General features: G+C 34.0%; 1 protein-coding gene across 5 annotated transcripts in view; it reads right to left on the reverse strand.

Moving 5' to 3' along the window:
- Positions 1-6,877: 6,877 nt before the first annotated feature.
- Positions 6,878-14,932, reverse strand: part of LOC149794534 (uncharacterized) — a 62,321-nt gene continuing 54,266 nt past the window's right edge. For all 5 annotated transcript variants that reach the window (XM_089968786.1, XM_089968788.1, XM_089968784.1 and 2 more), the window contains exon 7: positions 6,878-14,515. In XM_089968786.1, coding sequence (XP_089824912.1) covers positions 14,440-14,515 — 76 coding nt within the window. In that variant the 3' untranslated portion in view covers positions 6,878-14,439. The remainder of the gene's footprint in view (positions 14,516-14,932) is intronic.

Consider the following 14,932-nt stretch of genomic DNA (forward strand, 5'->3'; position numbering starts at 1 on the left):
TCCAAAAACTATGGTAAGTATGGCATCCAATAATTATGGTAAGTAGGGCATACAATAACTATGGTAAGTATGGCATCCAATAACTATGTAAGTATGGCATCCAATAACTATGATAAGTATGGCATTCAATAACTATGGTAAGCATGGCATCCAATAACTATGGCAAGTATGGCATCCAATAACTATGGTAAGTATGGCATCCAATAATTATGGTAAGTATGGCATACAATAACTATGGTAAGTATGGCATCCAATAACTATGGTAAGCATGGCATCCAAAAACTATGGTAAGTATGGCATCCAATAATTATGGTAAGTATGGCATCCAATAACTATGGTAAGCATGGCATCCAATAACTATGGTAAGTGTGGCATCCAATAACTATGGTAAGCATGGCATCCAAAAACTATGGTAAGTATGGCATCCAGTAACTATGTAAGAATGGCATCCAATAACTATGGTAAGAATGGAATCAAATAACTATGGTAAGTATGGCATCCAATAACTATGTAAGTATGGCATCCAATAACTATGTAAGTATGGCATCCAATTACTATGGTAAGTATGGCATCCAATAATTATGGTAAGTATGGCATCCAATAATTATGGTAAGTATGGCATACAATAACTATGGTAAGTATGGCATCCAATAACTATGTAAGTATGGCATCCAATTACTTCGGTATGTATGGCATCCAATAACTATGGTAAGCATAGCATCCAATAACTATGGTAAGTATGTCATCCAATAACTATATAAGTATGGCATCCAGTTACTCAGGTAAGTATGGCATCTAATAACTATGGTGAGTGTGACGTCCAATAACTATGGTAAGTATAGCATCCAATAACTATGGTAAGTATGGCATCTTATAATTATGGCAAGCATAGCATCCAGTAACTATGGTAAGCATGGCATCCAATAACTATGGTAAGTATGTCATCCAATAACTATGTAAGTATGGCATCCAATTACTATGGTAAGTATGACGTCCAATAACTATGGTAAGTATGACGTCCAATAACTATGTATGTATGTCATCCAATAACTATGGTAAGTATAGCATCCAATAACTATGGTAAGTATAGCATCCAATAACTATGGTAAGTATGGCATCCAATAATTATGGTACGTATGAGGTCCAATAACTATGGTAAGTATGTCATCCAATAACTATGTAAGTATGTCATCCAATAACTATGTAAGTATGTCATCCAATAACTATGGTAAGTATGGCATCCAATAATTATGGTAAGTATGGCATACAATAACTATGGTAAGTATGGCATCCAATAACTATGGTAAGCATGGCATCCAAAAACTATGGTAAGTATGGCATCCAATAATTATGGTAAGTATGGCATCCAATAACTATGGTAAGCATGGCATCCAATAACTATGGTAAGTGTGGCATCCAATAACTATGGTAAGCATGGCATCCAAAAACTATGGTAAGTATGGCATCCAGTAACTATGTAAGAATGGCATCCAATAACTATGGTAAGAATGGAATCAAATAACTATGGTAAGTATGGCATCCAATAACTATGTAAGTATGGCATCCAATTACTATGGTAAGTATGGCATCCAATAATTATGGTAAGTATGGCATCCAATAATTATGGTAAGTATGGCATACAATAACTATGGTAAGTATGGCATCCAATAACTATGTAAGTATGGCATCCAATTACTTCGGTATGTATGGCATCCAATAACTATGGTAAGTATAGCATCCAATAACTATGGTAAGTATGTCATCCAATAACTATATAAGTATGGCATCCAGTTACTCAGGTAAGTATGGCATCTAATAACTATGGTGAGTGTGACGTCCAATAACTATGGTAAGTATAGCATCCAATAACTATGGTAAGTATGGCATCTTATAATTATGGCAAGCATAGCATCCAGTAACTATGGTAAGCATGGCATCCAATAACTATGGTAAGTATGTCATCCAATAACTATGTAAGTATGGCATCCAATTACTATGGTAAGTATGACGTCCAATAACTATGGTAAGTATGACGTCCAATAACTATGTAAGTATGTCATCCAATAACTATGGTAAGTATAGCATCCAATAACTATGGTAAGTATAGCATCCAATAACTATGGTAAGTATGGCATCCAATAATTATGGTACGTATGAGGTCCAATAACTATGGTAAGTATGTCATCCAATAACTATGTAAGTATGTCATCCAATAACTATGTAAGTATGTCATCCAATAACTATGGTAAGTATGGCATCCAATAACTATGGTAAGTATGGCATCCAATAATTATGGTAAGTATGGCATACAATAACTATGGTAAGTATGGCATCCAATAACTATGGTAAGCATGGCATCCAAAAACTATGGTAAGTATGGCATCCAATAATTATGGTAAGTATGGCATCAAATAACTATGGTAAGTATGGCATAAAATAATTATGGTAAGCATGGCATCCAGTAACTATGGTAAGTATGGAATCAAATAACTATGGTAAGTATGGCATCCAATAACTATGTAAGTATGGCATCCAATAACTATGGTAAGCATGGCATCCAAAAACTATGGTAAGTATGGCATCCAATAATTATGGTAAGTATGGCATCAAATAACTATGGTAAGTATGGCATCCAATAATTATGGTAAGTATGGCATCCAATAATTATGGTAAGTATGGCATACAATAACTATGGTAAGTATGGCATCCAATAACTATGTAAGTATGGCATCCAATTACTTCGGTATGTATGGCATCCAATAACTATGGTAAGTATAGCATCCAATAACTATGGTAAGTATGTCATCCAATAACTATATAAGTATGGCATCCAGTTACTATGGTAAGTATGGCATCTAATAACTATGGTAAGTGTGACGTCCAATAACTATGGTAAGTATAGCATCCAATAACTATGGTAAGTATGGCATCCAATAATTATGGTAAGTATGGCATCCAATAACTATGGTAAGTATGGCATCTTATAATTATGGCAAGCATAGCATCCAGTAACTATGGTAAGCATGGCATCCAATAACTATGGTAAGTATGTCATCCAATAACTATGTAAGTATGGCATCCAATTATTATGGTAAGTATGACGTCCAATAACTATGGTAAGTATGACGTCCAATAACTATGTAAGTATGTCATCCAATAACTATGGTAAGTATGGCATACAATAACTATGGTAAGTATAGCATCCAATAACTATGGTAAGTATGGCATCCAATAACTATGGTAGATGTTAACTCTTTGAGTTTGGAATTGAAAAGGATTTTATTTCTGCTCTTCTGCTGTTGTTGTGGGTTTAACGCTATTTTTCATCACATGACAGACAGTACTTAGTGGCCAGTTTATTGTTTGGAGGAAGAAACCGGGAAAAACTGGGAAGAATCACCGACAAGCTCAACTTCGCTGAGCAGAGACTCGATCACAGGCAGGGGGGGGGGGAGAAAAACGCGCAACCTAGAGCCCGTAATTAAAAATGAAAAGAAAATGTAAAATCCAGATGTTACCAGTTTTAAGTTAGGACGAAGAGACTAAAGATGCAATAGTTAACTCGACATAAACGTAAGACGCTGTCTTCATTATTGTAGAGGCTGAGCTGTCAACATCTTTATTATTAGTATGTCCATGTAACGTGACGAAGAGATAATATTCAAGTATGCGTTCTCTATTTTCTCACCTAGCGTTGTGTCTGCACCGGTTCGAGTCTCGGATTCAGCCAATGTGGGTATGTGAGAAAGCTTGCCAGTAGCTTCTCGTGGGTCGGTGGTTCTTTCCGTGGTTTTCCCGGGTTCTTCCTCCACCATTAATACTGGTAGCCGTGTATAGCCTATCGTGTGCTGAAAAATGGCGTTAAACCCCACAACAACAACAACAACAACACCTAGCGTTGCATTATCAAGTTACTGCTTCAATAATGTTGAGGGAAGTAACTCTGATATGTTGAAGCTTTTTCTATGATAGAGTCACTTCCCGTATAACACCAATGTTATGTACCGACTATTGAGCGCTACTTTACTCTTAATGTTTACTTTAAAAACAAAAATGCATTTGTGTCTGCCATTAAATCTCTAACCATTATTTTGTTCAGATATTACGCTTTTGATAGAAATAATGTTTCGGCAGTTTGTATGTCTTTGAATCTCATGTGCAAACCAAGTGATTTTCTTTTATTTCAAGCTCGTTTTAATATTAAAAAAAAGTTTTCTTATAGCCTTATGGTCGTCATTTAGAAGCCATTCCAATATATACATCTAGCCAGTATGTTCTGATTGAACAGCAAGCGATGGTCGACGTCATTTTAGTACAAGATCCTGTATGTTTGGATAAAACACCGAACACTGGTTGACGTCATTTTAGTATAAAGTGCAATATGTTTGGATAAAACACCGAGCACTGGTTGACGTCATTTTAGTATAAGGTGCAATATGTTTGGATAAAACACCGAGCACTGGTTGACGTCATTTTAGTATAAGGTCCAATATGTTTAGATAAATCACCGATCACTGGTTGACGTCATTTTAGTATAAGGTCCAATATATTAGGATGAAAAAATCTGAGCACTGGTTGACGTCATTTGAGTACCCGTTTCAATATGTACATTTAGCCAACCAGCAAGTGCAGGCTGATGTCTAGTTTCAATATGTCCGGTGCAAGATCTAATATGTCCAGTACAGGTTCCAGTATGTTCAGATGAAACAACAAGCACTAGCTGACGTCATTTGACTAGATATAATCCTTGAAAATCCATACGAGGCTGGCAAAATTCTATATTCGGACATTCAACAATTACAGGACTAGTCCCGTCTTTGGCCAGTGACCTTTAACCCAGACTAAACAGAGTCAGTGCTCATAACACGAACGCGAAAGTCAAATAACCACCCTAAAATGCAGATGTCCAGTAAAGATATTCAAGAAGTATTCCAACATAAGCACTTAGGTAATCTATTTTCTTGTGATGCCGCATGGCAAGCTCATGTCAATAATGTATTCTCTTGTGATGTCGCATGGCAAGCTCATGTTGTCAATCATCTATTATTAGTTGATGCCGCATGGTACTCTCATGTCAATAATCTATTATCATGTGATGCCGCATGGCAAGCTCATGTCAATATTCTATTCTCTTGTGATGTCGCATGGCAAGCTCATGTCAAGCATTTGTATGCAAAAACCTGGAAGAACGTTAATATTTTGAAGACTGAAATATAGATTAGATCGCTTGTCCTTAAAAAGAATGTATAAATCATATATAATTCCCATATTTGACTATGCTGATTGAATATGGGATAACTGTACAATGCAAGAAAAAGAATCAATGAGAAAAAATAAATATGGAGGCTATGATAATAGTAAAAGGTACTACTAAGAGTGCAGCTCGGGAAACCGGGTTGGATAGCCTCAATCATAGACCATGGTATTACTCCAAATTACTTACAAGATATTATTTTTAATTTTAAAGCTTACCTGAATCGAGAAAAACAAAAAATTCCTTTGTATTATTTTGTTGGTGATCGGATGGATCAAGTTCCCCCGCGTTGAGAAACAAATGCAGAAGCTTAAATAATGATTCATTCCTAAATCATACTTCAAAGAATAGGTACTGCACATGCCGACAAATAGAAACAGCTGACCACTTTCTGTTAAAATGACAAAAACATACAACTCTGAGACACAGTACACTCTTCACCTGACTTAAAATTAAGACATTATTATCCGGCAATCCGATATATTCTGACGAAATGAATACGTAAATATTTATGGCAGTGCAAGCCATCACAAACATAACAAAAACGATTTTCAAGTTAACACACAAGTCAGAAACACACAAGTGTATTCCATCGTTTTTTTTAAACATGAAATGATCTTTGAAATAATTATATTTACTAGAACTAATTAAGCTTTATATTTGTATTTGTTTTATTTACTTTAAGACAATTTTTGAATGTTAAAATTTCTATGTAATAGTGGGGACAGTTTACAGCAAGCTTCCAGCTTTTTACTGAATCCGCACGTATATTATGTATTTTTATAATCATACATGAAAATGTTCCCTTGAAACATACTGTTCAAAATAAAAAATACATGTGGCCAGAGTCTCAATCCCTAAGAAGACTCGAAAAGCGTTTGGGTCTGTTTTATAATAAAAACTAATCTGAATATAATTCATTGTGTGCTTATTGGCCTTTTAAATCGTCATATGGTAAACTATACGGACTTGTTTTGGCATTCAAATCATTTCCAAATTTCAGTATAACCAGGGTATATGGGCTACAATCTCTCAAAGTGCCACGGGCCCCTCTCAACTTCTGAAGGGGCCTGCGTTCAAGTATGTACATCTAGTCAATATGTTCGGATGAAACAACAAGCCCTTTTTGGTGTTATTTGTGTACACGTTCCAATATGTACATTTAGACAATCAATGGGTTTAATCTGGTTTGTGGATTTAACGCAAGTTTTCAGCATATGATATGCTAAACATGGTGACTGGTATATAAGGTAGAGGAAGAATCCAGGAGGAATTTGCAAAGGCGAGCTCCTTAAACCACTTGTCCAACAGAAGCACCAATCAATAAATAGGATTTTAAATGCTTGTATAGGAACTAAACAAGACAAGACAAAGTAAGACAAGGCAAGGCAAGGCAAGGCAAGATAAGACAAGACATGACAAGAGAAGACAAGGCAAGAAAAGACAAAATAACAAGACAAGATAATAAGATAATAAGAGAAGATAAGATGATCCAAGCCAAGCCAAGACAAGACAAAACAAGACAAGCTAAGCTAAGGTATGCTAAGCTAAGCTACGCTAAGCTAAGCTAAGCTAAGATAAGATAAGATAAGATAAGATAAGATAAGATAAGATAAGATAAGATAAGATAAGAATTCTTTATTTCAGAATGCATAGTCCATACATCTAATTCAAATATACATATAAAATAAAACTATTTGAAACATAAAAGATCATATGTAAATTCTGTATACATACACATCTTCAACAATAGGCTGTGTCCATCATTGTTAAGACTTAAAGTATGTAAGACATTCGTAGACTAATGTGTACCATCTATACAAGAATGTAAACAAGTAACATAGTTCCTCAGAGATTCCACGATATAATTCTTACTAGTGGATATTCATGTCATCATTGAAAACAGATACTTTCTTTTATTCCGGCCTGAATACATTATAGTTTGCAAACATGTCCGAGGCGCTGTTCCATCATGGAAGGCTTAATAGAAAACGAAAACTATTATTATAACCAATAACCTGTTTTCTTTGCATACATTCACTGAAGTTAGTACACAGAGGAGTGTACTAAATTGTGGAGCAATAAGATTTTAATAATCTAATTTTGATATTCAAAGAACAATTTCTATATTTACGTAGAAGCATTTTTGTTTGCTTACACGAAAATCTGTAATGTCTCATCACATCTTCATCATGTGACTGATTGAATTATAACTAATGACCCAAATACGTATAATTGTTTACCTATGTAAGAACATGACCATTAAGATGTACAGGAGTGCTGGAGATAATACTTTGAAAGAAGTTGAAGGAAAGACCATACATATCCATTTTTGTGTATTATAGACGATATAATTCTAAAATGCTTAGTGTTTACATATCTTTAATAATTTCCTTAAACCTGTGACCGAAGGACATATCAATGACATATCACCAGCAGAACTAACATTGTTAATAAATTGCACATCAGATGTCAAATGTAACCCCACGTGACATTGATCCAGTTTACTATTTAACTCGTCTAAGTATATAGTAAATAACAAAGTGGAACGAACACCTCCTTGCCTCACTCCATTGTTTACATGGATGGATACTACACTGTCCGTCACTCTTGGTAGCATTTTATTAAGAGTAAAATAAAATATTTGCTGTTGTCATAGAAACTTCAAAATATTGTAATTTTCACAAGTCGAAGAAATACACTTCAAATTATTGTAATTTTCACAAGAAGCAGAAATAAATGTTCACAGTTATAAAAATAAAATAAAAACACTATAGAATAAAACCATTTAGCTACAGATTCATATTTGCCATTCTTCCATTCATGAATTCGTTGTTTTTCTTTCTTCTTTCATGCTTTTTCTAATAACAGCAGACATAACACAAATTAAATTGAATACTAAGAGCGTGAAACACATGGCAAACAAAAATATACACAAAGAGAGGGCACATACATTACATAAAGTGTTTTTAATGAGCATTTCCAAACAATTACATACATAAACTACTCATATTGATCATTTTCTAACAGTTACATACATGGCGTGCTTGCACTGAGCATTTCAAAACAATTACATACAAAAAGAGTTTGTAATGAGCATTTTCAAACAATTAGTTTATATAAATTGCCTGTAATGAATATTTCCAAACAGTTACATACAGAAAGTAGTTGTAATGAGCATTTCCAAACAATTACATACATGAAGTGGCTGTAATGAGCATTTCCAAGCAATCACATACACGCAGTGCTTGCTATAATTCTTAACGATATGTACATATTAACGAACTGACAGACAGTTCTATGAATGCATCATATAACTGAATAATCCTTTCTTATTTTCGTTAAGGAAGTAATAACGTCTTTTTAAATTAGGAAAATAAATAAAGGGAGAATATTACAGAAGAAAACTTTCATGATATCTCAAATGTTTTCTAGTCGAGAAACTTTGTTTATGTTATGAGCTATCTAATTATTTATTGTTGTTATGATGCATATCAAGTATAATCATCAATTAAAATAAAGAAACGCTTTCTGTCTTTTCTTAAATCTGACATCTTTCTTTAATTAATGTCGCTTGTGTTCATGAATCCATTTCTTGTGCCGCAGCCAAATGTCGCTCATTCATAGCAATCGCGAAACTTTTAAATATGTACATCTAAAACTTCAGGGCAAGTCACTGAGTGAATCCTACTTTTACAATCTGCTTTGTCCGATCTCGTGGGCAAAGAATAAAAAGAGAGGCCATATGCCTGGTTAAACAAAGATCAGATATTTAATCTAAAAATCAAACAAACAATGTTTCATTGATCGTGTATACAAAACAATTAGTGATATCGATCTCAATTAGATAATATGCAGATAAGCCAGTCCTTCCTAAATGCTAGCTACCAGCATTTAGTTATTGCTAATTCACCTTATGTGCAGGTTCTTTTGCATGGCGCAAAGACTTCTGATTAGCCGATTTTATCTGTGTCGTCACGCGAGTTAAGCATTGTTTTGAGCTTTTGTGCCCTTGGGACATTTTCCGGGGTTTTATCTCATTACAGATCAGCCCAACACAGTAAATAATAACCACAATTAATCTATTCCAGTGAGTGTCAGCAAATTAAGTTGCTAAACATATTTCCAAGTTTTAACTTAGTTTTAGTTTTATGGTTATTTTTAAATCACACATTTTATTAGCATTTTAAAATAAATGTGCTTCACTGAGATAGTACAAATTTGGTTTTATGATTTCTTAATAATTGAATGCTTTGAAACACATTTCAACGTTAAATAAAGAATAAAACCTTTACCGTACTGACCTATTTCTTGGTGTAAAATAGACAATAATCATCACAAGTTAAGAGTATAGTTGTGCTATTTAATTTTCTAATTTTCCTGTCAGAAAAAGAAAAATAGATAAAACAACAAAATAAATCAGATATGACCCTCATTAAAACAACAACCACCCCCCAAAAAAACAAACAAATCCCAATTAAGTAAAACACCTCAAACACAGCACAACTAGTTTTTCATGTATATTTTTTCCCATAATTCACTGATATGTTAAACATAGTGAACAAAAGGAAACAGATTAAGACGGATGTATTGACAGTTATACAGACAAGTGTTTCTAGGCAGGGAATACTGCTTATGTTAGTTTGCGTGTTGTTTTATTCTTCTGAAGTTTTATATATGTAATATGTATATAAATGTGCCATTTCATATGAAGAGACATATGATAAATTCAACTGAAAATCACAAAAATATTCATACTCGATTTTGAATGACTATATAATTTATTTCCTGATAACGCCCTCCCCCCCCCCACGCTCATTGTTTCCTTTGTAGAGAATTGAAGATTTGACAATCATATATCCGAGAAAGGAATGAAGTTCTGCAATGCTTGACAGAAAATTCCAATACGTACAAACATAACGCACAAAACTGAGATGGAATCTTTTGGAGATAGTCACATCCATCAGTCAGATCTCGTAATTGTCTTTACATCTTTGCCCTAACCACAACAAAGAAATTTAATGTGAAAAAAATGCTCTCGTTAAAAATTTGATACATTATTGACGTACATGAATAGGGTATTTTAAAGAGCATTGCATACATAAAAGTAACTTAGAATGGGCCCTGATATTTAAAAATATTATTAAGAAGTTTAAAAGATTTTGATACCTGGAAGATTCCCCAACGTTTCGAGAGCTAACCAAGCTATTCGTCAGGGGAAGAAACAAGCCAAGACAGACTCCCAACATGTTGAAATGATACGGAGAAGGTGCAAACGAGACTTTGAAAAAATGGAAGAAAGAAAGAACAAATGGAAAATGGTCTTAAAGCCAGATATAAATATCTATTCTGCGCTGCCGTCAGAAAAAGATAACTATATAAGACAAATCAAAGAAGGGATAGTGGTTTATATCGAATAAAGAACCACACAACAGACCTAGATAACTATAAGACAAATCAAAGAAGGGATAATGGTTTATATCGAATAAAGAACCAAGAAATTCCCGGGTACAAAGGAGGGAAACCATACAGGGCAAAAAATCAATGCCAAGTACAAACTTTACTAAGGTCGTAAAGAAGATTTATTATTACAGGCAAGGGAGGATAGCTCTGGTCGCAAGTAAATACTGGTGACAGTCAGATGGCCAGCTTATGATTCAGAGAGAGAGAGAGAGAGAGAGAAGACGGACAGACAGACAGACAGACAGACTGAGTGTGTTTGTGTGTGGAAACGGTGCCATCAATATGCTGGCATGTTTATAAAATGTTCTTTATAGAAACGTTTACGTCTGTCAGCCTTTTTGTGAAATGTTTATATTGCTAATATAAGTTATTGAATCCCATGCTTTATTAGCCAGAAACAATGAAAAATTATATAGTTGCACCGTTACCAATTCACAAAACGGCTCCATTGACCTAACTGGTTAAACGTTAGGCTCGGTAGCGGGAGGTCGAGAGTTCGAACCCCAGCCGAGTTATTCCAAAGACTTCTATAAATGGTAATAGCAGCTACTTCGCTTTTCGCTCAGCACTTAAAGCTTAGTATTTAGACTGATCGGCCTGGTGCCAGGATAATGTGACTGGGTGGGACATGATTCTACATGTCTGTTGCATGATGCACCAGTGCTAGACATCACTATAAACTGACACTGCAATCATCGTTGTTGTTGTTGTTGTTGTTGTTGGGTTTAACGCGATTTTTCAGCACAAGATAGGCTATACATGGCTGCCAGTAAAAATGGTGGAGGAAGAACCCAGGAAAACCCAGGAAAGAACCACCGACCCACGAGAAGCTACTGGCAAGCTTTCTCACATACCCACATTGGACGAACCCGAGATTCGAGCCTGCAGTCATCGTATCGATATGACTGAAAAATTGTTAAAGTTAAGTTAAAAATCTAAAACACAAACACACACATTGTCATTTACAGGGTGCCAAATATAGCGTTTAGATTACAACATATACAATAATCAAGACACACACATAACAAATTCATCTGCTATTAGGTAATGGGGGGGAAGGGGTCCTTTAAGGTGGGAGAATTTATTTTCTTAAATCTCAAGAGAGTTAATTTTTTTAACGAATGTAATAAATATAATATGCTGCTGCTTTGCTATAAATCAGTGCAATATATTTTTCCAGCTACTGACAGACAGAATTTTGTTTTTATTAAACATGTGTCAGCCCCTGCCGTCGAATCTTCAATTGCTGACCCTTAGTATAATTGATGTATACCGTGGTACGTATTGCGGTATGTTAAGAAATACCACTGTACGCCGTGGTAAAAAAATTTTCATGGTACAATAAAATACTCGTATGAATGGGAATAGGAACAAAGTACAATATGATTAATTGCTTTATTGATCGGCAAAAGACAAGTAAAAATGACTTGCCATTGCGCACGTTTGTCTTCGGTGAAAACCACCAATATTTTGTAATTTGTTTTATTTTAAACAAACAATGAACACAAATAAAACATACTTGGCCCTTGTTAGACTCGATAAGAAAGAAAATATGATTGTATGAAAGCAAACATGTCTTAATGCATTATTTAGTAAACAATTTGACACGCAGGTCTGTTAGAAGAACACATTGTAAGTGAATCAGTCTACGACTTGTATTTAACAAATGGAATGATGCTCTACATTAAAATCAAGTAAACAAGTAAAAATTGGAAGTAAAATGAATAAACCAGTCTGCAACATTATTATGCATGAAACTGAAGCTGTTCTACAAACACTGTCTTCAAGTAAAAATATTTTAAAAAAATAGTCAAACCTTGTCTGTCCATGATTGTAATATAACTGTGCCCTTCTTGAGTATTTATAGATCGAGGCCAGCAAAGCAAGTGTCCAGACCCAGATTTGCCGTCTCATAATGATTTGGCAGATTTGTTTATATGTAGCCTGTAATGTTTATTCAGTAGAACAAAAAACATAGACCTTGTTCTGTTGGCGCCGGGTCTCTGTTGTTTGCAGTTGGACTCGACTTATATTTGCAGTCCTTAAAACTGTTAATGTTCCTTTAACTTGTACTCAATTCTTTATTTATTTACATGCATGAACATTGACTAGTTAAGTATAAATAATTTACAATTTAAATTTAAATTTTAGATTTACCTGCAAACTCAATTGATAATATAAAGTTTTTTTGCCAATCAATGAGAACTTCCAGTACTTAGGTATGTCCAAATAAATGTTCACGTGTTATAGGCATTAATTTAATGCACTCGTAAAAGCATTATTCAATGTACTCGTAAAAGCATTATTCAATGTACTCGTAAAAGCATTATTCAATGTACTCGTAAAAGCATTATTTGATGTACTCGTAAAAGCATTATTTAATGTACTTGTTAAACATTAATTGGATGTACTCACTTCATTGTTCAGCATCATCCACATGAAAATGTATCAACAATTCCTTGTTTTGGATATGCCCCCTCTCTCGTTTTTACGATTGACATAAAAAAGAACTCTTTAAGGTATGAGAACAATACCTTTGCATGAACTTCAGAGGTTGTAGACTTTATATAATTAGAACTCTTTGAGGTATGAGAACAATACCTCTGCATGAACTTCAGAGGTTGAAGACTTTATACAATTAGAACTCTTTGAGGTATGAGAACAAGACCTCTCATGAACTTCAGAGGTTGTAGACCTTATATAATTAGAGCTCTTTAAGGTATGAGAACATAACCTCTGCATGAACTTCAGGGGTTGTAAACCTTATATAATTAGAACGAATGAAATGCAGATTTGGTTGGTGCAATTAAACAGAAAACATTTTCATATGATTAGCTAACATCATCTATATGCGAAATTATTTCCTCTTCTTTGTTTTTGTGTTTTGTGTGTCAGGGTAGTTTGTTACTTTTACAATCGCTCTTCTATAATTTCAAAATGTATATTCATCCATAAAATTTCACATTCTTTTCTCTAATATAATTTATTATTCTACATCCTACTTGCGGGAATAAAGTATGCACAAGAGATAAATTACTTGGACAATAAATTATGCACAATAGATAAATTACTTGGAAAATAAATTATGCACAGTTGATAAATTACTTGTGAAAAATTACTTGTGGAATAAATTATGCATAGTATATACATTACTTGGGGAATAAATTATGCAAAGTATATAAATTACTTTATAAATTGCTCTATCTAAAATGTATTCAAAACACTTTAAATTTCAGTTTCAGAAAAATCATAGTTGACTTTTTATTATTCCCGGTGCTAAATAGTATGCAATAATACAGCCCTTTTGACATTTGTTTGTTTGTTATAGTACATTTAATTGCATGCATATATATCAAGGTGAAAACATCCAACTTTGCATGCATATTGCAAATGCATAAAAGCTGAGCGCCGCCCTTGGACTTGTTTGTACATCACACATCTGCGTCTTCTTCGCGTAATTCTGGTCTTTTTAAGCGATGGTGGAACTTTCTGTCACACAAAACATGGTCATCGTCTTGCAGCAGTTCCAAACGTCGTTCTTTGTCATTTACGTCACCAAATATAATATATTTGATAACTGCTTGGCAAATAACTTCGCAGTCAAATGCGAAATTTCAAGAGCATTTCATTTGCCACCCTACATGCGAAACAATGCTTATCTATTTCACACAATTAGTAATCCATCTTCTTTTGTTCCTTTTATATCACAAATGTAAGCAGTATTATAGAATGTTAGCAAGGCTATGTTTGGAGAACTCCTTTGATTTTGTCTGCGATAGTACAGATAAATTTTCTTTGCTGAAAGAGAAATTAAAAAACAATAGTTTATTACATTAACTATTTTTAAAGAAATTCAACACAAAATGTAGATTCGAATGGTAACAGTTTTTTTTCTACATCTCATCCTGGCATGTTCTAAAAGTATCATTATCCAAAACTCACCCAACATTTCCTTTTACACTATTCTAAATGAGATTTCTTTTGTTATCCATTATTTTATAAAACACAAAAGGATAGAGAGAATATTCGACAAACCAGAGGATACGTCACTTTTGTTTTCGTTTTTATTACCGTCAATTGGGCATGCCATTGCAATCAAAATTTATATTATAATAAACTTTTAATCTCGCAATGGTAGCAGTTCGTGCGCAGCAATTTTTACATAACAAAAAATAACCTAAACTTACTTAATAGTTGTTTATACTATCATGTAAA

The sequence above is a fragment of the Sinohyriopsis cumingii genome, chromosome 8, assembly GCF_028554795.1.
Source record: "Sinohyriopsis cumingii isolate HCF-2022 chromosome 8, ASM2855479v2, whole genome shotgun sequence".
Classification (NCBI taxonomy): domain Eukaryota; kingdom Metazoa; phylum Mollusca; class Bivalvia; order Unionida; family Unionidae; genus Sinohyriopsis; species Sinohyriopsis cumingii.